The sequence below is a fragment of the Homalodisca vitripennis genome, chromosome 8 (assembly GCF_021130785.1).
Source record: "Homalodisca vitripennis isolate AUS2020 chromosome 8, UT_GWSS_2.1, whole genome shotgun sequence".
In the NCBI taxonomy this organism is placed as follows: Eukaryota; Metazoa; Arthropoda; class Insecta; order Hemiptera; family Cicadellidae; genus Homalodisca; species Homalodisca vitripennis.
This window is the reverse complement of record NC_060214.1, coordinates 33,843,713-33,868,877: the sequence shown is the minus strand read 5'-3', so window position 1 is coordinate 33,868,877 and position 25,165 is coordinate 33,843,713. Positions and strand designations below refer to the sequence as shown.

Genomic DNA, 25,165 nt, shown 5'->3' with positions numbered 1-25,165 from the left:
AATATTTGTTTACTGTTATCGTTAAACGATAAGAAACCGACAGACAGCAGCCTAGTTCAGTTGTACGCTACTTTGGTTACCATGGTGATGGTGGAAGTGGTTCATAGTTGAAGCAGTGGAGTTATATTTGTGTCACTTCAGTGTTGCCAACTGAGAAATGTTTTATCAAATATAAAAATACACTATCAAAAATTTAATCAATCATATTCAATTTTAAATTGAGTATTTATTTAATTTAATCTCACAGGAAAAATAGTTTGAATTTATAAACTTAAACAAATTTTCTGCTCTAAAGAAAACCACATAATATTTGGCTTGCATTTTAAATAGTAAAATTTGGATTTAATATGACAAACTTGATTAGAAAAATCATAATAAATTTAAATATTCCATATTTTATTATATATTTAAGAAAATTCAAATACTGTTCCACAGTTGCATTTTGTTATATAAATAATTTTAAATTCCCGTATTTTAATATTCAAGTATTAAATGTAAAAAATAGTAAACGTTTAAAAGTATATTAATTGGGAATGAATTTGGGCAAAATATTAAACACTTAGTTATTGCACGTAGAGGTATAAAAACTAATTATGCGCCCTTAAAATTATTCTCAGTTCTCTAAATTTATATCTAATAATGGTATAAATATTTTATGGTTGATTTAAATAAAATTACTTTATCGCCTAATGTAACATAACATCGGAGCTTAATAAAAATAAGTTTGTGCATACACATACACTCTTCCTGTCACGATGTAAGTAATTATTTAAAATCGCTTACACTGCTTCTTACATTTCAATAGAACACAAATATTGTAGAGAAGTGGTCCAAAGTATTTTGCTATTTACTTGTTAACTCGTATACTTCCAATCATACGATTTCTATGCGTTTATTTTTGTTCTTGGTTTCAAAGGCGACAGTAGGCATATACCGCATGTATATTATTAGTATGGTTTAAAATCTCAATTTAACTTTATTCTTTGTTTAAAGTATGTTATTGACGATGGAAGGTTTGACGGAATAGATTCCAATCCTCGAAAGGTTGTGTTATACCATTTTTAACATATAACGATGGGAAATTGTCCGAAATCCTGTTAATTTTTATCTTAAAACATATAAAACATGTAGAATCGGATGACGCATCATTTATCTAAATTTGCTATGAGTCTCTCATAAAGAGGGAAATTAATACATATGGAAATGTTGTTAACCTAAATTATAGTTCTGATGTAAAGCATCCGTTACAAAATTAGGATCTGATGACGAAGTTGCCTCAACTTCTGTCCTACATTAAACTTTTTCCACAAAAATGTACATTTTTGTAGTACACTTGTGTAGGCTCATATGAAAATGCCGGAAGCAAAATTTAACGAAAAATGGCAGTCTTACAAAATCCGCTTTTTTACCAAAAAAACATTAATTTTTCAAGTTTTTCGTTTTCGTATTAACAAGATATTAATGCGCTGAAAATTGCCAAAATACGTGTTTTTACGACCCGGTTAGTAAAACAAGGAGACAGTTACAAGCGACTGGGGATTGGCACGTTTTAAATAGGTGGTACATCTGATCCTCCGGTGTAGGGGGGGAGGGGGTGAGAGCTATTTCAGTAGCTCAAGACGCGAGAGCTAGCTGGCCCGCTCACTCTACTGCTGCCTTGTGCGCTCGACTTCGCTCGCATCCGGTAAACCTCATAAATACAACTCTACCTCATAAATACAACTCTACCTTTAAATTTGTCAACATTTCGATTATCACAGACATACAATTGACAATATTACACTTCCGCTAGCTGGCAAAATAAACCACACTTTTATCCTCTTATTGATATACGGGAATGACACACTTAAGCCTATGCTACATTCAGTGACATATATTTATTTAAATTAAATCACAATTTTCTTTAATCTTAGTTTACGTGGTAAGCTCATAAGCCACTATGAAGTTCAAATGCTTAGTTCTTTCGGCTATATTTGAATTTTACACAGTCTGCTTCAAATAACAGAAACATTGACTTGTACCTGACATTTCATTGTTGATTAAGATTTTCATATACAACCATTTCTAAATTCGAAGTGTAAAATAATTCAATTGCTATATTCTTATTAAATTAATAGGATCATCAGAAAATAAAAATTATTTCAAACAATTTTATGAGTAACTTGACTTTATTGCAATCGATTTCACCCTCGTTTGAAGTACACGTTCACTTCAATTAATTTAAAGTTTTAACAACGTCACTTGTTCTGATTAAACTATTTTAAAATATATACTTTAAATTACAATGTAACTTTGTATCCAATCAAACAAAAATAAAATTTGCATTTAAAATTAAATGTATTTATTTATTTTCTAATTAATAAAAATTATAAACATTAACAAATAAATGTAATATGATAAGTAAATAATACATTAACACTGCATATGAAAAGATAATATATTAATATATTATTTAAATACATACACAATTACACAAAGTTTTCAATAGAGCATACCTTTATAACATTTAAAAATAATTTTACATTGTTAATCCAATGAGTTTACAACAGTATTTTTAAGTAACGTATTTTATTTATTGTAACCATAATTATATATCCTACTTTACTGCACTAGGTAATCACAAATAAAACAATGAACACTTGTATACAAATTAAAAATAACAAAATAAACAAACTATTAACTTTAAGTATTTATAATAGAAACCCAGGTTGAAATATATCCGAAAAACGATAAAAAATAGCCTATTAGCATAATGCATACAATTTAAAATAATTTACAAATGTTCAATTAAGTGTTTGATACAATAACAGTTGAGCAAATAATTCTCAATTGAGAATTATAGCTAAGTGACTCAAATTGTATGTAGATGTAAATTAATTTATAGAAATTATGTTTTAAATTCTTGGATTTTAGAAAAAAAGTTTCAATTTGCTCTACGTATAAACCACTACATCATCACTATAAATGTTTTTATTTTGATGGATAACTACTAACTTAGTAGCAGTGTACAGTTTCCTCTAGCGTTTATGCATGCTTCTAATACTTTTGGCTAGTTAGATACAGTTAATATGTTCTATTTACTTAAATTTGGAGGTTCAGAAACTCCTAGCAAACCTATACTGTGTTTAATAAAATTCTTTGGACAATCTTAGTGTAGTTTCCCATTTTTTTAAAGTAAATCGATTTGTAGTTGCATGTTAATTATAAACGGTGATACCTTTCCTAGCGAATATTAATTTCCAGCTAATTTCAAAATTAATTTCAAAACCATGCTGTTTATGGTATTTCCTCAAAGTTATTACATTTGAATTTGGCGGGCGAGAAAGTTACAAAACACACTGCTACAAGTTACAAAGTGTGCTTTGTAGTTAACTAAATATAATATATGCATGGCAGGCTTTAACTGTAAACATGTATACTGTGCGATGGTAACTTTTCAGGAATCCTTCTCAATAATGTCTGCTTTGTAAAAAATTAGAATTATATTCAAATGTTTACTCATCACTCTATAACGGGGTTTCCCAACTATAACCAAATTCAAATAACGAAAAGCCCAAATGTAAACGATTTTAAGTGAAAAAATAAATAACTGTTGTGTATGTTAATAACGTTTTTTTCGTTTGAACAGTTTTATTCGTAGCTTAACATTTTTCTATACTGAATTACATAAATATTTAAAATTCTACTACGAATTATAACTGTTAAAATATTTTCTAACAAAGTATGTTTTTTTAATTTTATTAAAATAACAGGTAGGCTTTAATAATTTTATTCTAGCTAAAATATAACTAATGGTTCCCCGAAATACTTCATTAAAACTTAATTTTAATATTTTATTTTATTTTTTGCAATAGGAGTCTTTTCTAATTTAATTAAAGCGCCTTATTTAATATTGAATCTTATTTACATAATTCCCTATACTTGAAGTGGGCGGGCGACGCCCTCGACCTGTTCGGAAAAGAATGCCTTTGAAGACTATTTTTGCGTGAAACTTGATCTGAGCGCTGCGCCGCCTAGCGGCCAGCGCCAGAATTAGCTAGTGTTCCTACAGAACCTGGTTCTTTTTATAAAAACGGGAGCAGCGATCAAGAATAATAGGCCTACTTCTCTTTATTACTCTCTGGCTCAGAGGATGGAGAATTCCGTCTGGAAACATAAATTAGCTTTGTAATCGTCTATAAATTGTGTTAATAAATCAACTAAAGCCCACAGTTGTTAAAATTATTGTCCATTGCGGCTTACAAAACAATCGCAGTTTAAAAGAATGTTTCAGTTCCTCACCTATTTCGGGTACAGTCCATTCCATAAATGTTTACTTTATTTACTATTTACAGAAATAAATCATTTCCCCATTTATTTTTCCAAGGGCTATCTCTCGAAACTCGCTGAAGCCATTATGAACTATTTTCAAGTAGTTCGTAACTACTGTATAACTTGAAAAATACTGTTATATTTGCATCTAATTGTCGTCTCCTCTTTTGCCTTTAAGTATTGAAGTATAATTTACGCTTTATGGTTATATTTATAAAACAGCTGTTAGCAGAGGAATTAGTTGTAATTTCTTGTGGTATTGTCTAAAATGTGGACACATAATATATGCCTTGAACTTAAATTCCCTTTTACCTGATGTGTATGATGCTCAATAATAAAAATGTTTTATATTAAAACCTTTTCGGTAGCGATGACAATAAATCAATAAACACACGCAATCGAAATCGGCCTGTGAAGCGGGCTGGGGTGGCCCCTAAATTTAGCTTTAAGTAGAATCAGCAGATGAAAACATACGAAGGTTAAAACAATTTTTTTAATAAACAAAATAAAATAAAATACAAAAATTGAATGGTGCAGAATTAATCAACGTTCAAGTACATCACTAGAAATGCTAACAGAGAATTACGAAGTTGCTATTTTAATAATTTTACTTGATTTCGGAATCATGAAACTGTAAGCTTACGCAGGTTTTCAAACAAAGTAAATGGAAACGTAACTGTCATCGAGAGCTTTGTAAGCTAGTGAATTGTAAGCTATGAACTCAACGCCTGAGTAAATAGTAAATAGTAAACCACTTGCCAATGGTTCATAAACGCTTTGCAATTCCATTTTAACTATTCAGCTTTATATTAAGCAAGCAAAAACTGCATATCTGAAATCGGGAAGAAGAAATAGAAACAAAAAATCTGTATTTAGTATAACAATACCATTAAATTATGTACTTCGTGTTTATGCTATACTGTTACTTCAATCACTGTTCTCATTATATTTTACTCCTGTTTACAAATTAAAGTTTCAAATTGTTTAATTATAACTGTAAAAACTTAAATTACATAGTAGTGGTTTAGATCATTGATGGTTACTGAAGTTCTTATAAAAATGGTATAGACAAGGCATTGATTTCAGTCAGACAAGCAAATGTTACTTTCTTACAACTTTTTCAACCCTATTTTTTCTACATGAAAAAACTCGTTCCCTTTTGCAAAATCGACAGCAAACTAACTTTTTGACTCTTCCAGTCTCTTTAACTGAATGAAAAACAAAATCATTTACGAAACAAAACCTATACTTACGCGACAAAATAGTAATTTATGTGTCAATTATATTTTGTTGAAATACTGGCATATTTCAGTAGAAAGCGTGGCTATTAAGCATATATTTTAATGACAGTTGAAAATTTCTTAGGCATGAAGTTTGGTTTCAACTTCAGGTAGATGACTAATTTTACACATGACAAGTAGGTAAAACCATGTGTTAAGATTTTTGTGCGTTAGTCGTTTACAGGAGGAAGATAATTAGAACCTGTGTCGAAATATGGACTTTTAAGTGTCTTTACCCCACTTAAGTAGCATTTTTATTCAGTAAATATAAGAAAACCCTCTTTAAACAAGGTAGTTACACTTCTCAACGAAGTGTCTTGGGTCTAAAATGAAATTAGTTGCAAGTTGTCTTTTAAAAGTATACCTCTAATGCGTACATTTCTGTTATCACTATTTGAAATAATTTCACTTGATTTTTCTACCATCTAAATGGTTATCTATTAATCGGTATTTGAAACAAATGGTTTTATATTTACTTAAAGCTTACCATTAATCACTGAGTGTGTATTACTGAGCAAGGTCAAAGAGCTCTTAAAGCGTACTTAAATATTTATTACGTTTTTTTGTTCACGATCAAAGCTTTAGCCCAAGACTATTTACCACAACTTTAGGTTAGACACAGATGATTATTTGGTAGCGAGTGAAAACACCGTACCCGTACGGGGACTCGAATCCGCGTCCTGGGGAATAAGTTGAATCACTATCACTCAGTTACCTTCAATATTAATAACTGAATCCATATTCACTGTTTATAACCTCATATTCAATACTAGGTTGTAACAGAAGAGCCAACATTACAGCGTAAATAATTATATCGTAAAGCGGCACGTTTAGTAGTGACGCAGTTGTATGTGTTTATTTACAATCTGCCCGCCAAACATTACCAAATACGGAGAGGTTGGCTAACCTGCCACAAATATAGCAAGTGAGTAGCTTGACAGGCTGGTGACAGATTTGGCTTGGCCGCTACCGCGCCTTGCACCACTTTCAATTGTTGTTACGTACAATTCAATGTCATCACAAAATTATTATAGGTTATGTTCGTTTTTAACAGCTGATTTGATCGAACTGGTGCGTACAGACAAAAAGCGAAAAGTCACTGCCTTCCAGATATCTTGATCGATTCAATAAATCGCACTATGCTAATGTTGCACGCTTGAAAATAAAGCACTTTAATTGTTGTGTACGACCCAAAATTACAAAAACACTTTCTGTTTGCGCGAATTTTATAATACGTTATAAAAATTAATATTTACACATTGTAGTGGCAGATTAGTTCTGTCTTTCGCCACTGTGCAGCGCTGCTGCCACGTGGACCTCTAGTGCCGTGTGCAGCCGCCAGCGACTATTTCTAGTTCGCAAACGAATTCAAGAATAACTCCTATCAACTCTCTGTAAAACTCCTCCACGTCTAGACAAACAATTCTAAACTCCAAGCTCTTACAGACTTGCTACGAATAAAACCAAATTTAGTACGGAAAACGTATTGTTGAAACGTAATAGAGGTAAACGGAATAGTAAAAAAACAGAGTTTACCAACAGAATAGTTTTCATAAAATTACGACTAGTATAAAGTATACACGATTTTTGTAGCAATATTAACGAGGAATTCGTCAAACCGTGGATTCAAATTAAAGTAACTATTACGTCGTAATATATGGCTTCAAATTGTTTTACAGAGGAGCGTTATCAAAATTAATGAATCAGATACGTTCGTGGTGTTCCTAATAAATTTACTTCATTCCTCATCTATCATTATCACATTTTTATAATAAAATTGTTTACATTTTATATCATTATATACAGATTGTGCTTTTTAATTAATACCATTAAAATTGTGAAAAACATTCAAAATCTCTTCTACTATAATTGTAGTCTCATTATAAACACAAACAATGCTTTTTTATTGTGGATTCCTAATTAAAACGCTATAGAATTGCTAAAAACCTCATTTATATCTATGCACTTCGTAATTTAGCATGCTTAGTACAGGAAAGTAATTTACTATAAAAATCAAAGAGTCATACAACTAATATAGTTTCTCTCGGTCATTTCAACACTGAAACCTCTTATCTCTTACCAGCACCAAAGCAAGAAGTGATAATTCCTTCAAAGTTACTGAGCACAGTATCTTTTAGATTCTTAAGAAATGTTACATAGTTATATATATATATATATATATATATTCACTGTCGCCATTTGTTTCTCTTTGTAACCTTTGTTTCTCTCTGTCTGCAGACAGGCAAAGGAGGGCTGTCCTGTGTCTCGCTGTTCTGATCTCTCGAAAGTTCCAACATGCCGAAGGTAGTAAAACAGGAGGGTGATGATCCCGATCCCACCCCCTACCTGTTCGTCTCCCTTGAGCAGAAGCGTATTGACCAGACTAAGCCTTATGATGCGAAGAAGGCATGCTGGGTACCCGACGAGGCCGAGGGATTCGTCCAGGGTGAGATCAAGGCCACAAAGGGAGATCTCGTAACCGTCACCCTCCCCAACGGCGAGGTGAGTAAAATATGATTTTCTCAGATCATATTACATGAAAATGTCTGCCATTTCTGAGAATTTCAAGGGCTGTTCTTGAATCTAAAGGGGTAAAAAAGATGCTCTAAAGTTTATGAGATAATCACACAATAACAATTAAAGAATTAGGAAACTGTATTTGGGGTAATAAGTATCAAAGCTGGGGTAAGCTAAATTTTATGATTGTGGTGTTGATTCTAGTCACAATCATGATTTTGAAACGTTGAACATTGAAAAACAAAACAAAGATGAAAAGGATCACGATCATTTAAATGTAAAAATAAAAAAACTGAATTATAGGGATATATTTAGAAATTTGTATTTAAACAGAGAATTTTCTATCTTTCAGAGAATTATAATCGAAATACCTAAAACCTAGCTTTACATTGAAATTACTGATCCTCATTATAAAAGCTAATTTTATTAAACTATATTTAAAACATTTCAATCATTAGATTAAGTTTCCATTCATAAGTTATGGGTATTTATTTATCTTTTATCGATTAAAGATCAGTAAAAGATACTAGCAATATCATTTATATCATGTTTGTTCCCTTTAACGTACATCCAAAACTTTCCATTTTCCTTTCTTAGAAGATATTGAAATAAGTGTCGTGACCAAAATAACAATAACACTGTCGGTGTTAATAAAAATCACGAACTCGTTCTATCATTGTGTATAAAACCACTCGTACTTGTCATTACAAATTGAATTATTATCTCTATCTATCCATCGCAATTAGTTTACCTTATTTCGATCGGTTCTAGTGAAGAATTTGATTGTGGTTATAGACATTGTAGATTGTGTTTCTGTCAAATCAATGAACTCGTTACGTCTAATCGTTTTTCCTAACAGTATATCAATACATTTAATTATTTTAGTATTTGTGTTTATATCGGACATATCAATCAGTTGTGGGATGTCAAAAATATGATTTTGTATATCAAGTCGGCTCATTTTCTTTAAAATCTATTTCAATAGAATAATTAATAACAATATAGACTAAAATACATTTTCATGCAGTCCACGGTGTAGCAGCACTTCGGTGTTTCGGAATAACCCTACCGCCATCAGAGTTACGGTACAGCACTTCGTCGACATAACTAATTTATGCACTGTAAACTCTGATTAGTTAAACGCGTAAGATGAACTTAACAGCGCACTGCATGACAAGGTATTAGCCCGTATTGCTCATAATAAAATTTGAGAGCGTGCTTTCCAAAAATTGATTCTTGACTTCCCTGTGTTCCTAACTCCTCGGCACTCAAGAGCCTTACGTATCAGGCTTCCTCGTGCCACCTCAATCAATAACACCGCATGTTGCCTGAGCAGGACAAGAACTTCAAGAAGGACCTGGTGAACCAAGTGAACCCCCCGAAATTCGAGAGAGTCGAGGACATGGCTGACCTGACTTACCTCAACGACGCCGCTGTCTTGTACAACTTGAAGCAGCGCTACTACGTCAAGCTCATCTACGTAAGTCTCTGTCCGACTGCTAGGATAGTGGTATTAATGTTCTTCTATGTCTCCACAGACCAAGGACTTCAAGAAAGACTTAGTGGGCCAAGTGAACCCGCCCAAGTACGAAAAATGCGAGGACATGTCCAACTTGACCTATCTGAACGACGCTTCAGTACTGTATAACCTCAAGCAAAGATACTATCATAAACTGATCTACGTAAGTCTCGGCACGACCCCTCGCAAGTCTGGATGCTGTGTATTGTTCCCCACGCAACTTCTGGAGAACAGAATCCGTGCCCTTGCATGACCAAACAATCATCAGCACCTTGCATGGAAAAATGGATCCAGAATTACCAAAAAATCTTTTTTACAAATAAATCACAATTCTAATAGTCTTTACCGAGGACAAATTTTTCATGATTGGTCGTTATTTTTCAAAGATAAAGTATTTCAGTAATACCAAAATAACCATATAATTTCTACAGTTAAGCTATCAAACTTTTAACTACTTGTAAATTAAATATTTACTTTAAAGTGATACATTTCTTCTTTATCTATCTTTTATTTTTCTTTATTTTTTACTTTATTATACTTTCAAACTAACATTTCTTTAAACAGAAATTAATGTTTTTATTGAATAGCCTAACAAATTCGATAAATAGGCTACGGATAACAATAAAAATTAAATTAAATTCAGGATTCATGGTTTAAATTACATCTTAAAACCATAAATCATAGATAACACACTTTTACCCTCTCCCCACCCCCACTTTTGTCGTCGATGGATCTGGCATGGACATGGTGTCGGCCTAAGGGATGGAAAGGTGCAATAACCACCCCGCCCTTAGGCCACCGGCCTTAGGCCAAAGGTGTATTCAAACGTACATTCTACAAGAACTGAAATACGATGGTGTTAGTCGAATTTCGGTTCTTCTTCTACTGTGATGTTGTATTTCATTATTACGCTGGCTCTATTTTTATATTGTGTTTATTTTGAATGCCACAGTTTGTTTTGAATATCTGAAAATATAATGTTGTAAATAAATTTTGTGTAAAATTAAATTGAAATCTTAAGCGAGCCAGTTTAATCCCTCTTGTATGCTGTTTTCAGTGGTGTTGTATGTTTTTGTCATTCGTTTCTTATTGAAAGCTGTTTTATTGGTTTGAAAATCAATGCAGAATTGCTTATTGTAGTGTAGTGTTGGTTTTAGTTTTGCATTAATTTTTAGATCGTATGCGCTTTTTAACATTGTTTGAAATAGATTAGAAGTAAAATAGTATTAAAATTACAACGAACACTAAAAATTACACACACTTTACTTTTGTAATTTAATGGAACATTCTACATAGGGGTACATTACTTTTTTCTAACAATTACAAATCAGAGACCAATATGTAAGCCAATTTGTATACCAAAAAAGGCTTTGGAAAATGTTAGTTACTATTTTCCAATTATATTCATATAATTTACATTAATACATTAAAGTATTCAACAAAATTGACCACGACTAGATGAAAAATCAGTTTTTGATAAGAGCCGCTATCAAATATACATTTATTTTAAGCCAAAGAAACATTAAAAACGTAATTATAGATTATCACACCGTCATGCAATAAAATATTTCCCAATGTAAGTGTCTTAAATTAAGTCATAAGACCTCAACAAAAATATAAAATTTATATATACATCTTTTATTGTAAATCCTAGAATGGTGTTCAATAATTGTATTGCACAAATCAAAAGGTCGAAAAAATCTCGTTACGCTACGTTCATCTTTTTATCCAAAATGAAATACAGGTAAGTTTCTACTGGCTTCAGAATTGTAGTTCAAATTCACAGAATACTAACTCATTTTAGAAGAAGTTAGTTTTCTGAAATATTCAATGCCAAATACAAAGTTAACCACACTGAAACCTCTCAAAACACACCAAGTACGAGGTTTATCACGCTGAAATCTTAGGAAACACATTAAGTACAAGGCGTATCACTCTGAAATCGTAGAAAAACACAAGTACAAGGTGTATCATACTGAAATGATCCATAACACGCTAAGTACAAGGTGTATCACACTGAAACCATCCAAAACGCACTAAGTACAAGGTGTATTATACTGAAACCATCAAAAACACACTAATTACAAGGTGTATCACACTGAAATTATCCAAAACACACTAAGTACAAGGTGTGTCACACTGAAACCGTCCAAACCACACTAAGTACAAGGTGAGTTCTAACGGTAGCGGTAGGTTTTCGCTTGTGCAGTAGCGTTGGCGGTTTCCCACCTCGCCATATCTTGTCTCAGTAGCTCACTTGACTCTCTCATGTACAGACGTACTCCGGCCTCTTCTGTGTGGCTATCAACCCCTACAAGAGGTTCCCCGTATACACCAACCGCTGCGCCAAGCTGTACAGAGGCAAGAGGCGTAATGAAGTCCCTCCCCACATCTTCGCCATCTCTGACGGAGCCTACGTCAACATGCTTACCAGTGAGTGTCTCTAAGTAATTAGTGATAACACTATTATGGATAAGTCAAAGGTTACAAGTCTACCTTACTATATCATTAATTTAAGTTAGTACTTGCTGTTTTTATCTAGTGTTCCACACTTAAACTTTCAGTCGGTTTTGTTGAAGCATTACAGATGCATTTGATTTTTTAATCGAATCAACCCACACAAGGGATTGTTTAACTAAGTTGAACAAATCTATATTTAATGTATCAGCCGTTAACAAATTTGTGTTGTTTAATTTTAAGAACACCACCGTAAGGACAGTCTGGTTAATTTGGTTGGAAGTCACTAAGGAAGTAGTATATGTAATGCTTTAATTAAATCTACCGTGTGTGAGATGAGAAATGTGACAAAACCTACGTTATATTCACTTAAATGGTTTCCTGAAGTGAATTAATACTTATTTGTATCCAATCATAAAAATATGCAATATGATAATTAGTTTTTTTTTCAATTCACCACTTTTATTTTATCTCTCATTACATTTTATATCGAAATTTGGAAACAGTGACCATTTCTATAGTAGGGCAGATTGATTATTAACCCTAATTGAGAAATAATTAGACCAATATTATAGAAAATGTTGCAAAGAAAGTAGTAAAACTGATTAATTATTGTGATACTTAATATAAAAAGAAAACAAGTAGGACTACGAATCTAAACAAAGTGTCAGAATTCATGTTTATGGATTTTTCTAGTTGAAAACTTTTCATATCCCTAATTTTTTAACCACTTAAAAGGGACTACGTGCTTTTATTTAATTTTGGCCGTTACTTTTCAAATGTAAATATGATTATGCCTTATTAAGATTACATACCCATAGGACAGATTCACACTTTACCTATAATTGGAGTATTAAGTTTATATAAGTATTAAGAACAACAATTAAGTATACAAATATATTACATACGTTTTGGATTTCAGATTATTCCAACACATTACCTGCCCTCAAGTATAGCAGTTCTTAAGCAATTAATTTTAATTAAAATCTATTTTTTAGAAAAGCTCTTTTCAGTCTAACGAAATTAATGGTATGAATTCAGGTGAAAACTGTCCGTCTAACTATGTCAACATTAAGGTCAATGCACGTTATTAAATTGAGATTGTCTGGTCAATATTTTACATATCTTAGAAAACTACATTAGACACTTTATATTGAAGACAATCCAGGCAAGGCGTCTCACAGATGTTAGTAACTAAGCCCAGCCAAGAGAATGCGTTAGTGTTACGCCAGGATTCCTTAATGTTAATACAAGTTTTATACATATTTGTAGACTATGTCACTGAAACTGAGTACTTCGCTTTATTAACACTATTGTGGTTTATGTTCACAGACAAAGAAAACCAGTCTATGCTTATCACGTAAGTATATTTAAAACATAGTTTACTTGTAAATTAATTACCCATACATAAATAAACATATTATTTTAGTTCAAAATATTATTTTCATTACGCAACTTTCTGGGCTGACATTTTATTAATATTTTAGAGCACTAACCCCATATTTCACTTTATTTGGATGTGCTAAATTACCGCGGCCATACATACCTAATCCACAATTATTGCCTCTGCCTAACGCTCTGGTTACATCGGACACAGATTTATAAAGATCTATTCTGTACTATGGTACTCTTTCTTTCATGTTTATAGCTTCCTAATCCACAAAGATCGTTATTGGTCTCATTAATTCGTTGTAGAGAGTAACGTCTTAACAAGTCATTACTGTAATAATATTATTGGCATGGTTATAGTTTCCTGATCCCCGATTATCGTTAATTTCTCACCATGACGCTCTTATTGTTTCGAACTCTAACATCGCAGTAGTTTATTTGTTTGCTATAATGCTCTGGTTGTCAAGCTAAAATTCACTAATCCAAAACTTTAGTTATTTTATCACTATGATGCTCTATTGTCAGGGATCCTAGAATTTGATTACTACATTACTTACAATGACGCACTAGTATTCATGCTATAGTTTCTTAATCCACAAATATTGTCCTTGTATTACCATAGAGCTCTAATTATCTCAAATTCTAACATTTTAATAGTTTTTTCTTCATCAAAGTTTTGTTGCCGTGTTATAGTTTTATAGTATTATAATTTTATAGTATTATAATTTACAAATTTAATTATTTTCGTACTATATGCAGCTCTAGCATCATAATTTCTGCTTCATACTATGACTCTCTGGTAATCGTATTATATTGTTCCCAATCCCACAATTATTATTATTTTCTCACCACGACGGTAATATAGTAAAATGTTTTCTCTTCAATACGGTGCAATTTCAATACACCATCATCATAATTTCGTATGCAACAAAAATATATATTTTCCTTCTCCCCCTAAGAGGTATAATTTTCACACTGTAATGTGTAAGTTTTTTATCACTTTTAGACCAAGTCGTTATCTTCTGTTTCCTCTATGTTTTCACCATGACTTATCTTACGTTTGACTTTATCCCACAGAGGAGAGTCTGGTGCGGGAAAGACTGAGAACACGAAGAAGGTAATTGCGTACTTCGCAACCGTCGGTGCTAGCACCAAGAAACCTACTGAGGAACAGTCCAAGAAGGTAAATAAAACATAAAGTATAATATAAACTAACTTTAAAAAACATAAACCAAATAACACGCCTAAACACTTTTTAGTAACATACGTAAGTAAGCAAAATAAAATACAACATTCAGTGAACACGTAATTGTAGAAATTCTAAGAAATCCTTCTACAACTCAAATTGAAACACAGTTTTTAGAAAAGCTTATTTTCATGCAATACACAAAATATTTTAAATAATTGTTACAAGTGTTCAATTCTTACCCACAAGCTCCGAATAACCAAAGTGCCGAATCACAAAATGCCGAATAACCAAAGTCCCGAATCACAAAATGCCGAAACTCCTCTGACCGACTGCCTCTCTCTGTTGTAGGGAACCCTGGAAGATCAAGTCGTACAGACTAACCCCGTACTTGAAGCCTTTGGTAACGCTAAGACAGTCCGAAACGACAACTCCTCCCGTTTCGTAAGTAACACTTGAATTTTAAGTAAGTCGTTACAATTATTAATAAAATGGTACGCCTTAAATATTACTGTGTATTGAACACTTCATACTGATTCTATCATCGTTTCCTCACTGTTTAGGGTAAGTTCATCCGTATCCACTTCGGCCCCTCTGGAAAACTGGCCGGAGCTGACATTGAGACATGTGAGTTTTACTTTAACATAGTTGAAATATTTTAAATAGAAATAGAAAAAAACATATACATTAAAAGAACTTCTAATGAATAAATGGATTTAACCGAAATTTGATGTATTTGGCAAAGGACAGTTTGATACAGTTGTTAATTTTATTATTTTTGATTGTTGAATTGCTTATCATAGTAATACTATTGGTTTTTCAATAATGTTTAAAGATTATAAAGATAACACATTAGCTAAATACAACACAGTATATGCACCACTATATATTATCTTTAGTAGTTCAGATTTAATTCTTTAAAGAAATTTTAAAATAATTACTTTGAATTTTTCCAAATACTTCTAGTCCTTTAACTGTTTATATAATTTTTCTGCGAACTCAGTGATTTATACATACAGTTACAATTCAAAATTTACTAGGATGGATATCCAAAACTATATTCAGGCAGTTTTAGGGGAATTACAATACTAAGAGATATATAATATGCATAGTCTGTAAATGTTTTTGTATCTTTTATATACCAAAATGAAATATCGATAAGAAAGTAAGCGTAGACATAATAGTAATTTAAGACGGAGGAAGTGGCGAAGTCTGAATTACTCATAATTTTTGTCTAATATCGACTTGTCTGATTTTGTCCAGATCTGCTGGAGAAGGCTCGTGTCATTTCCCAACAAGCCCTGGAGAGGTCCTACCACATCTTCTACCAGATCATGTCCGGCGCTGTTCCTGGAGTCAAACGTAAGGCGTACACAACATTACTTATGACGTCATTACTTACACTGGACAGGTCACTTGAATGCCACAGGTCGTACCTGTTATTAACTGCAATGTTACAAAATATACTTGTCAGATATATCTTCACAAATTGGGAATATTTTTCAAAACTCAGTAATGTACAGAATGTGGCTTAATTAATTGAAATGCATTTTTTTGTATGACATACAAACATGATGAAGAGTTTAATGCATCTGAGTTTTTGCACACAAAATAATATTTGTTTCACTATGGTAACAAGAACATTACGGACATGTGTTACACGTAGTTACATGCTACAAAACGTTTTGTGACTCAGAAGTCGTGTTTGTAATCACATTGTTTCACATATTTCAAATTCTTGAAAATTGTTGATAATTAATTTGAAAATTAGTCACTAAATATTATATAGTTAACTGATTTTTATTTAGTTTATATGTTTACTCTTAATAATATATAAACATATTTTTTTAAATTCACAACACCTATATAGTTAAATGTTTCTATCTTTGAGAAAATTTAAAACATTAATTATTGGTAAACTTGGTTTATTATAAGCAATACGTACAGTTAACCTACAAATCTTTGATTATTTAATTTTCATTTTGTGTAATTTTTAAAATGTGTTTTAAGCAATCTGTGTAGTATTCTTTGTCCACTCTTTAATATAAATGAATTAATTTCATATTTATTTAAGATTATATATTATAACGCAATAATGCATTAATTAACTTAATATTTTTCAAATTATCTTTCACAGTTAATCTTAGCATACTTGTAAGGTTAATTCATAACTAAACTAATAAATCTATTACTTAATTAAGTGAATCAATAATCATCTTACTATTATTTAAAGTGTTTATGTTTGATACTACTGTTAGTATTTAATTAAATAATTCTTTAATGACAAATCCTTTCCCTTATCCATTATTTTCAGCGCTGGCCAAAGAAAGGAAACAGGTTTATCTCTTTTCGAACTGTCTTGGTATATATATATATATATAACTTTTAGATTGCATGAACCCTTGAAGAAGACCAATCAAAGCTTAAAGGTACAGCTCTGTTGATAAACGAAAATAATCTTCTAACTAGTATATTATTAAACATTGTTAAAACTGCATGACTTAATACTAAACTGTTCTACAGTTTTCAAATTACCGCTACACGTAAACTGTACAAAATTGATGAAACAATATCTTCTAATATATTTTTATCCAATTAAACAGCTAGGTACCTTTTATACCTTTATGAAATTAAAATATTTGATTTTAATCCAAAAACGTCTTACTGTTTTAATACACTAATTTTGATTTTTACTCAATATTTATTTAAGTACTTTGTTTTATTTCCTTTGTTCATTTTCTTCTCAAATCTTGTTTTATATTTTTTCTATTTCTTCTTTTTATTTATTCTCCGCTCTGTTTACTATTTTACTTTTTCTATTATTTTCTTGCCCTTCAATTTTGTAAACTTCTCTCCGTTCTTTATTTTTCCTCTTATCGCGTGTTTTATTTTATCTTCTTCCCGTACATCTCCCCCTCTTCTCTGCTGATTCTGGCCCCAAACGATTGTGTGTGGGTGTGTTGTTGAGATGTTGTCTGTGCCAGAGATGTGCCTACTCACCGACAAAATCGAAGACTATTACTACGTCTCCCAGGGAAAAACTTCGATACCCGGTGTCGATGATGGCGAGGAGTTCCAGTTGACCGATGTAAGAGTCTGAATGTTCCCTGTTTAACCACTCGGCCAGCGGACCGAGCGTATCTTGACTTTGTATGTAGTTTTGATCGCTTCCTTGGTAGACTCTGACCTCGAACTCCGACCTTCCATTTTGGAAGCCGTTATTTCACCCCCTCTTATAATTTAAAAATCACACGACTCAGTAAATAATAACAAAGGGAGATATTCTTGAATTATACCTCAATTTCCTAATAACAAAACAGAAACCCTCCAATAGTTATACGTCTCAACACGCACAACACAATATTACACAACAATGTTTGATTTCACACACCCATTCAGAATTGTAATTCTGTTACTTCAAAAAGTATACTACAAAACAACATTCATTCAATTAAAGTTGCTGGATTTTAAAACCATTAAAATCGAGATAACCATTGCAAGTTTCCACTAATTGGAATCCTACACAGATATTCACTCAACATATCATGAAACAGAAACCACTCGATAGTAATATACACCAAGTTGCATTCCTAAACACATAAAGATTCAAAATCTTCCCAATATTATAAACACCTACCCTAACCTCAAAATCCAACGTTCCAATTACGTCTCCACAAATGGACGAAGGACTCCTTGGATGACGAAATTGACATTTAAGACTGTCAACATTTTTCACAGAGATCTGCCTCCTATCTAACGACATCCACGACTATTACTTCGTATCTCAAGGCAAGACCAAAATCCCCAGCGTAGACGACGATGAGGAGTTCACACTTACAGATGTGAGTAACCCTTTCCCTTCCTTTCCCAAGAACCCTAGTGAGGCCCTCCTAGAGCAAGGTTGTTTGGATCTGAAATGTGTAGAGAAAATATTAAAATATCTTTCCTCCTTTGTCGTCTGTTTATAAGACGATAGAACAGTCGTCTTATAACAGACTCCATACGTGAGATCCTCTAGTTCTTTCACTAGAGAAGGTGTACTGTAGTGCACATAATGTGTACATTGTACAACAAATTATCGACCTATATCTCTTCTCTTTTTTTCTCAAAATTTGAAATTCTTCTAGTTTTTAATGAAAATTCTATCAAAATATTATTAGATAATGGAACGTTACATAATTGAAGTTATATTAACTGAATTGTAAATTATGCTTCAGCATAAATATGATAAACATTTTTATCTTCACAGTCTCTTTATCTCTTGATTTTTCCGAACAGCTTTGTTGAAAAGAGAGTCTCTTAGAGCCTAGCTTATAGAGACATAACGTAGATGTGTTTATGTGTTGTAAATGTAACTGTGTCGACAGAGTACTGTATGTTGAGTAACCGAATGGAGGACTATTACTATGTTAGCCAAGGCAAAACAAGGATTCCAGGAGTGAGCGATTTTGAAGAGTTCGAGATCACGGACGTAAGTTTACACTTCAAAGTAAAGTCCATCATTTAGTTAATTATCTGTTTAAAATTAAAATCTTTCACCTAAATCTAATGCACAACTTGAATTCCATATGTAATGCTGACGATTACCATATCAGGCGGTTAAAGCCAAAATTTTATTTGCCTATTTTATATTTATCTCATTATCAGTTCATATTAATTTTTGACAAACATATTTTGATAAAGATACAAACTTATTGAATGGTGAAATGGTGGATTTTACTTCCTTAATCTGATCACACCTCCTTATTAATCCATGTTGCACGCCTAAACTTTAATCATGTTCTGACTTTTCAGCCAAGACGCAGCTTCTCTCAAAAGGCTTTCTCTCCAATATCGCCAGCTTTCTGTCGCTCTGCTAACCTAGATTGCTTTACATGTGCTTGCCATTTACTCGTGCTTTGTAAACAGAAATGTGCGTCCTGTCCGACAACATTTACGACTACTACAACGTCTCCCAGGGAAAGATCACCATTCCCAACGTCGATGACGGCGAGGAGTTGACTCTCACGGATGTAAGAAAGACAGTTGCACTTTGCACCAATTGTTCCCCTGAGTTGGCGGCCCTGCCGAGCTACAGGCAGGGTAGACTGACAAAGAACAAAACAGTCGTCCTCCTAGTTATTATAGTACCGATAGAACCGTTCCTTCAGACGTACTATATGTTACGTTGTCGAATTTTGTGTTTTGCCCTTTTTGAGTTCTCCTTTTTTATGTACTGTTGTGCATGCTTATTTACAAGTTTTCTACTTGAATATATACAATTCAAGTTGTAGATTACTTGATCAACATTTTTGCAGAGACAGTATGTGATTGATGAATTAGACTCAATTTACGCTGCTCCCACCTATTTTTAGGATTCTTTCACAATTGAATTCATTCAGTGTTTCTGGATACGATCAAACTCGCGTCAAGAGAATCTCCCCGTCATCAGTTAAATATGTGCCAATTAACAATGCAATAAAGCTATGATGTGCTATTTATAAGTCCATTGCAATCATTAACTAATAATACAACAGGTATAAATAATTGCTATTTTTACCAATGTCTCTTCAACTGCCTGTGTTCAATATCTTTCAGTCTTATTTAACATTTTCTTAACGTTGTTAACAATTCAAATACTTATTATATCTTCAAACAGATGTTGCTTATCCTGCTCGGCATAGAGTAGTTGTCTACTAGCATTTCCACTAACATTTATATCGAAAGTGTTAATTTAGTTCAAACTTGTAGATCTTGCGTTAGTTAAAGTTAGCAGCTTATATTTTTCAGTAATACGCTTTGCCAAATTTCATCGTTTTAACTTTATTTTTAAAAATGTTGTAAATAAAACAATCGCGGCACCACACCAAGGACTGTTTTTAGACTGTGGGATCCTGCTGCATTTAGAAAGTTTGTTTGCATTTTTGAGCAATGGTAAGTTACACTTAGTTGGTTTGGTTTTTGAAACTGTTTTTGTGATTTTTGTTGAATTACCTAATTCAATATCTATTATTTTGTAGTTTAGATGTTTTGTGGTTTTAGTTTTGATTTTTTCATTCGTAGTTTCACGTTTTTTGTTAGTTCTGCTGTAAATAGACGATGCAATTTATTGATTACAGTAGAATTTGTAATGACATTTTGTAAATATTTAGACCTTTTTGTAGATTTCACCGTTGAGTTAACGACTTTTTCCTACCTATATTTGTTACGAGAGGTTCCAGTTGTTTTATCATTAAACATATTTCTTATTATTGATCAAACGTTATTCTCAAACTATTTGTATGTAACGAATAAGGAACCAATTTAAAAACTTATTCTAACAGATTTTGTATTCGTTGATCTATCGTGCTGCCACAAACTAACTGCATCGCTTTCTACCTATTGTTTCGCAACTGTTAGTCTAATTCCGTTTGTTCTGAATGCAGCAAGCCTTCGACGTCCTGGGTTTCACCCAGGAGGAGAAGGACGACATCTACAAGATCACCGCCTCTGTAATGCACATGGGTGGCATGAAGTTCAAGCAGAGGGGTCGAGAGGAGCAGGCTGAGGCTGACGGCACTGAGGTTGGTATTAAGAACTATCGACCAATTTCATTCATACAATAATTTACAAAATTTTTAAAGAACAACTCTAAATTATTTTCCGTGATCTATTTCTTCTGTTATTTTACAATATGGAGTGTATTATCTGATATCTGAATATTTGTGGGGTTGCAGGAAGGTGACCGTGTTGCCAAGCTGTTGGGTGTTGACTGCGGCGATCTCTACAAGAACTTGTTGAAGCCCAGGATCAAGGTCGGTAACGAGTTCGTGACCCAGGGCAGAAACAAGGACCAGGTGAGTGAATCCTCATTTACAGTTAGAGCCTATTTCATACATACCGATTTTTTCGTCACTGGTACAGTTCTAAGTGGAAATATGTATTTGTTAGGTCGCCTATTCCGTTGGTGCCCTTTCCAAGGGTATGTTCGATCGTCTCTTCAAGTTCCTCGTGAAGAAATGTAACGAGACCTTGGACACGAAGCAGAAGAGGCAGCACTTCATTGGTGTACTGGATATTGCTGGCTTCGAAATTTTCGACGTGAGTAATCAATTAAACAAAAATAAATGATGAAATCATTTCGTAACTTACTGAATTTCAATACAGTATGTATTATTAATATTTTAAATATCTTAAATTATCAAAAACTTGTTAATTTTTAAAATTATTTTTCTACTTAATCCAAAAATATGAATTGATAATTATGTAACTTTAATTGTTTTGAATTCTAAATTTTAAACTTTCATTAGATAAAACTGTTTAGCAATCACTAATTTATTATTTTATTATACATAGATGTTTATATTATCTTCAAAATCATATTAGTTTAGTTTATTGAATCTGTTGATTGAAAACTATTTGTATTCTTATTAAATTTGTTTGCATTGTATACTTTACTGAAGAAACTTTTAGATTGAAAAATAACTATGAACATGTGTAAAGTCAAAATAATTAATTATTTTTAATTTCTGATGTGATCTTAGTATTGGAGTTTTCAGATTTTGAATATTTGTGTTTAACTATAGTTTTTATAACAGAACCATTCATAGACTAATTTTAGTCTTTAGATGATTTTTATATTTTGTATTTGAATTTTGTTCTTCATTACATGTAACAGGAACACTTTTCAACAATGCCATCATTTGTCACACTATTAATCAATATCTAAATGTACACTTGCAGCCGTTTGTGGTCCAAAGATGGTCGAAAAATACATAGTTTGCTTCGCTCGCTTTTGCAAAATCCTAACCGCTTCTTAACTGCTCATGCCTGTTACCAATTTTAGTACAACGGGTTCGAGCAGCTCTGCATCAACTTCACCAACGAGAAGCTGCAGCAGTTCTTCAACCACCACATGTTCGTCCTGGAGCAGGAGGAGTATAAGAGAGAGGGCATTGTCTGGAACTTCATCGACTTTGGAATGGATTTGTTAGCTTGCATCGACTTGATCGAGAAGGTACTTGCCTGGTCCAGACGTGTCTCGACGTGTTCGTCAGGTCTTGTCTTGTCCAGTCGATGTGGCCGTCCGATTATCATCTCACTGTACAGTTACCATCATCCCGATCATTCCATCCAACTTTTAACTCATTTTCTGATACTTCCTCAACAACTCCCAAACGTAATTGGGCACGTTTATGTAAAACTGAAACATTCATTAGAGCTGAGTCACGATGTACACCATTGTGTTAGAACAATCATTGATTCGACCCACAACTACCAGACGACACCTTATATGCCTATGTAAAAGAATCAATTGTGATTGTCTTGACGTTTGTAGTACAACGGATTCGAACAACTTTGCATCAACTTTACCAACGAAAAACTGCAGCAATTCTTCAACCATCACATGTTTGTCCTGGAACAAGAAGAGTACAAGATTGAGGGTATTAACTGGGACTTCATTGATTTCGGAATGGACTTGCTCGCCTGCATCGATCTAATTGAGAAGGTACTTAATATCAAGACGCACTTTTATAGGCTTTCCTCTCGGATCCTGATGCAACAGAAGGTAATATGTTGCACAAAAGGACTGCGGCAACACTTGTACACAACCAGCAAATGTTTCAATCTGGTTGTCTGGTAGTAGAATTTTGTTTGTTTTGATGTCGTCACTTCATGTCAGCCAACCCAAGACATAAAAGTGTTTGAGTCACTTGTCGTTACGTTGGTTGTCGATGTGCGGACTTTAAATATTTCTTCTCTTTCCTGTCAACAACGTCAACTGTTGAATATTAATACACTGTTACTATATATTCGTTTGCTTTTTGTTTTTGCATTTTGCCATTATGCTTTTCTGCGTACTTCTGTAAGCTATCAAATATTTACTTATGTTTTTGAATTTATTTTTATTTTGCATTTCATATTCCTTAATAAGCCCTTCATTAATTAATACTTATAACATTTTTTAAAAGTAATTCTACTTATCTTTTCAGATAAGTTCTCTTACTTTCACCTTGCTTAACTCCTCATTTCAGCAAGACTTTACACATTGTTAAATATAATGCACCTTTTATTAATTTTCTAACAAATATTTTCCTCTGTTTGTCATACTTCCACCATGCTTTAGGAACAGAACATCCACCTCACTCTCTTGATCTTGCATTCTGTAATAACGTGTGCATTGCTTTTTATATCCGTTAGTACAATGGATTTGAGCAGCTTTGCATCAACTTTACAAACGAAAAACTGCAACAATTCTTCAACCATCACATGTTTGTCCTCGAACAAGAAGAATACAAGCGAGAAGGCATAGTCTGGGCTTTTATAGATTTCGGAATGGACTTGCTCGCTTGTATCGAACTTATAGAGAAGGTAACTTTCTGACCCATGCCTTGACATATCCATGTAAAGTACAATCACTTAGACCACGTATCAAGTAGGACATAACAAAAGCACGCCCCTAGAACACCTCACAACACTATGGACGATGTGTTAACCCTCAGTTTCAGACTTTCCCTCTTGAAAGCCTCATGAACAGGCTTATGTTGTCATGTTGTACTCTTTGTAATCCGTTAGGACAACGGGTTTGAGCAACTGTGTATTAACTTCACCAACGAAAAACTCCAGCAATTCTTCAACCACCATATGTTTGTATTGGAACAAGAGGAATATGCACGTGAAGGGATAGTCTGGGCATTTATAGACTTCGGAATGGACTTACTGGCTTGCATAGATCTTATCGAAAAGGTATTTTGTGGGTCTTCAGTTGCACAGTTTTACTTCTCCTCGAAATCCTCTTTCTGGTAAACTATAAAAGTCATTAACACTTTCCTTGTTCACATTAACCCAACACTAACTTTCTTCTTGCGTAACGAAAGTTTAAAAAGCGGTAAAGAAGTACCGTCTTATTGCACGATCTTATTGTCCTGTTTAGATGTAAACCCGGTTGAACCGGTATTATATGTGTTGTGTTTATTTGTCCCCACGTCTTTGTAGTACAATGGGTTTGAGCAACTATGCATCAACTTCACCAATGAGAAACTGCAACAGTTTTTCAACCATCACATGTTTGTGTTGGAGCAAGAAGAGTACTCGAGAGAAGGTATAGAGTGGGCGTTCATCGACTTTGGCATGGATTTAGCTGCCTGCATTGACCTTATAGAAAAGGTACCCTGGGATCATCTTAGTTCTAAGCCTTCTGTACATCTGTCCTTTCAGTACACATTGTCACTAACTTTCCGGTTGACTAATCCAACAGTTCATAGCATGTCTACAGGACCTGGCATGCTGTCAATCGGGACCTACACCCTCAACACCCGATTAAACGGGCGATTTATGTTATGTTCATGTGTGTAACCCGTTATAGTTCAACGGATTTGAACAACTTTGCATCAACTTCACCAATGAGAAACTGCAACAGTTTTTCAACCATCACATGTTTGTGTTGGAGCAAGAAGAGTACACGAGGGAAGGCATTGAATGGGCCTTCATCGACTTTGGCATGGATTTAGCTGCCTGCATTGAGCTCATCGAGAAGGTATAGCGCAA

At 33.1% G+C, this 25,165-nt stretch overlaps 1 protein-coding gene across 39 annotated transcripts in view; it reads left to right on the top strand.

Moving 5' to 3' along the window:
* Positions 1–1,659: 1,659 nt before the first annotated feature.
* Positions 1,660–25,165, top strand: part of LOC124367531 (myosin heavy chain, muscle) — a 51,511-nt gene continuing 28,005 nt past the window's right edge. For 5 of the 39 annotated variants that reach the window (XM_046824436.1, XM_046824459.1, XM_046824422.1 and 2 more), the window contains exons 1-14: positions 1,667–1,684; positions 7,830–8,093; positions 9,647–9,790; positions 11,904–12,060; positions 13,417–13,444; positions 14,551–14,656; positions 15,011–15,103; positions 15,223–15,286; positions 15,923–16,021; positions 19,568–19,671; positions 21,064–21,201; positions 21,355–21,474; positions 21,569–21,718; positions 22,956–23,126. In XM_046824436.1, coding sequence (XP_046680392.1) covers positions 7,887–8,093; positions 9,647–9,790; positions 11,904–12,060; positions 13,417–13,444; positions 14,551–14,656; positions 15,011–15,103; positions 15,223–15,286; positions 15,923–16,021; positions 19,568–19,671; positions 21,064–21,201; positions 21,355–21,474; positions 21,569–21,718; positions 22,956–23,126 — 1,581 coding nt within the window. In that variant the 5' untranslated portion in view covers positions 1,667–1,684; positions 7,830–7,886. Of the gene's footprint in view, positions 1,685–7,829; positions 8,094–9,444; positions 9,589–9,646; positions 9,791–11,903; positions 12,061–13,416; positions 13,445–14,550; positions 14,657–15,010; positions 15,104–15,222; positions 15,287–15,922; positions 16,022–17,643; positions 17,748–18,397; positions 18,502–19,567; positions 19,672–21,063; positions 21,202–21,354; positions 21,475–21,568; positions 21,719–22,463; positions 22,635–22,955; positions 23,127–24,193; positions 24,365–24,613; positions 24,785–24,983; positions 25,155–25,165 lie in introns of all 39 variants that reach the window. The other 34 variants (XM_046824446.1, XM_046824441.1, XM_046824447.1 and 31 more) reach the window with 23 other exon arrangements.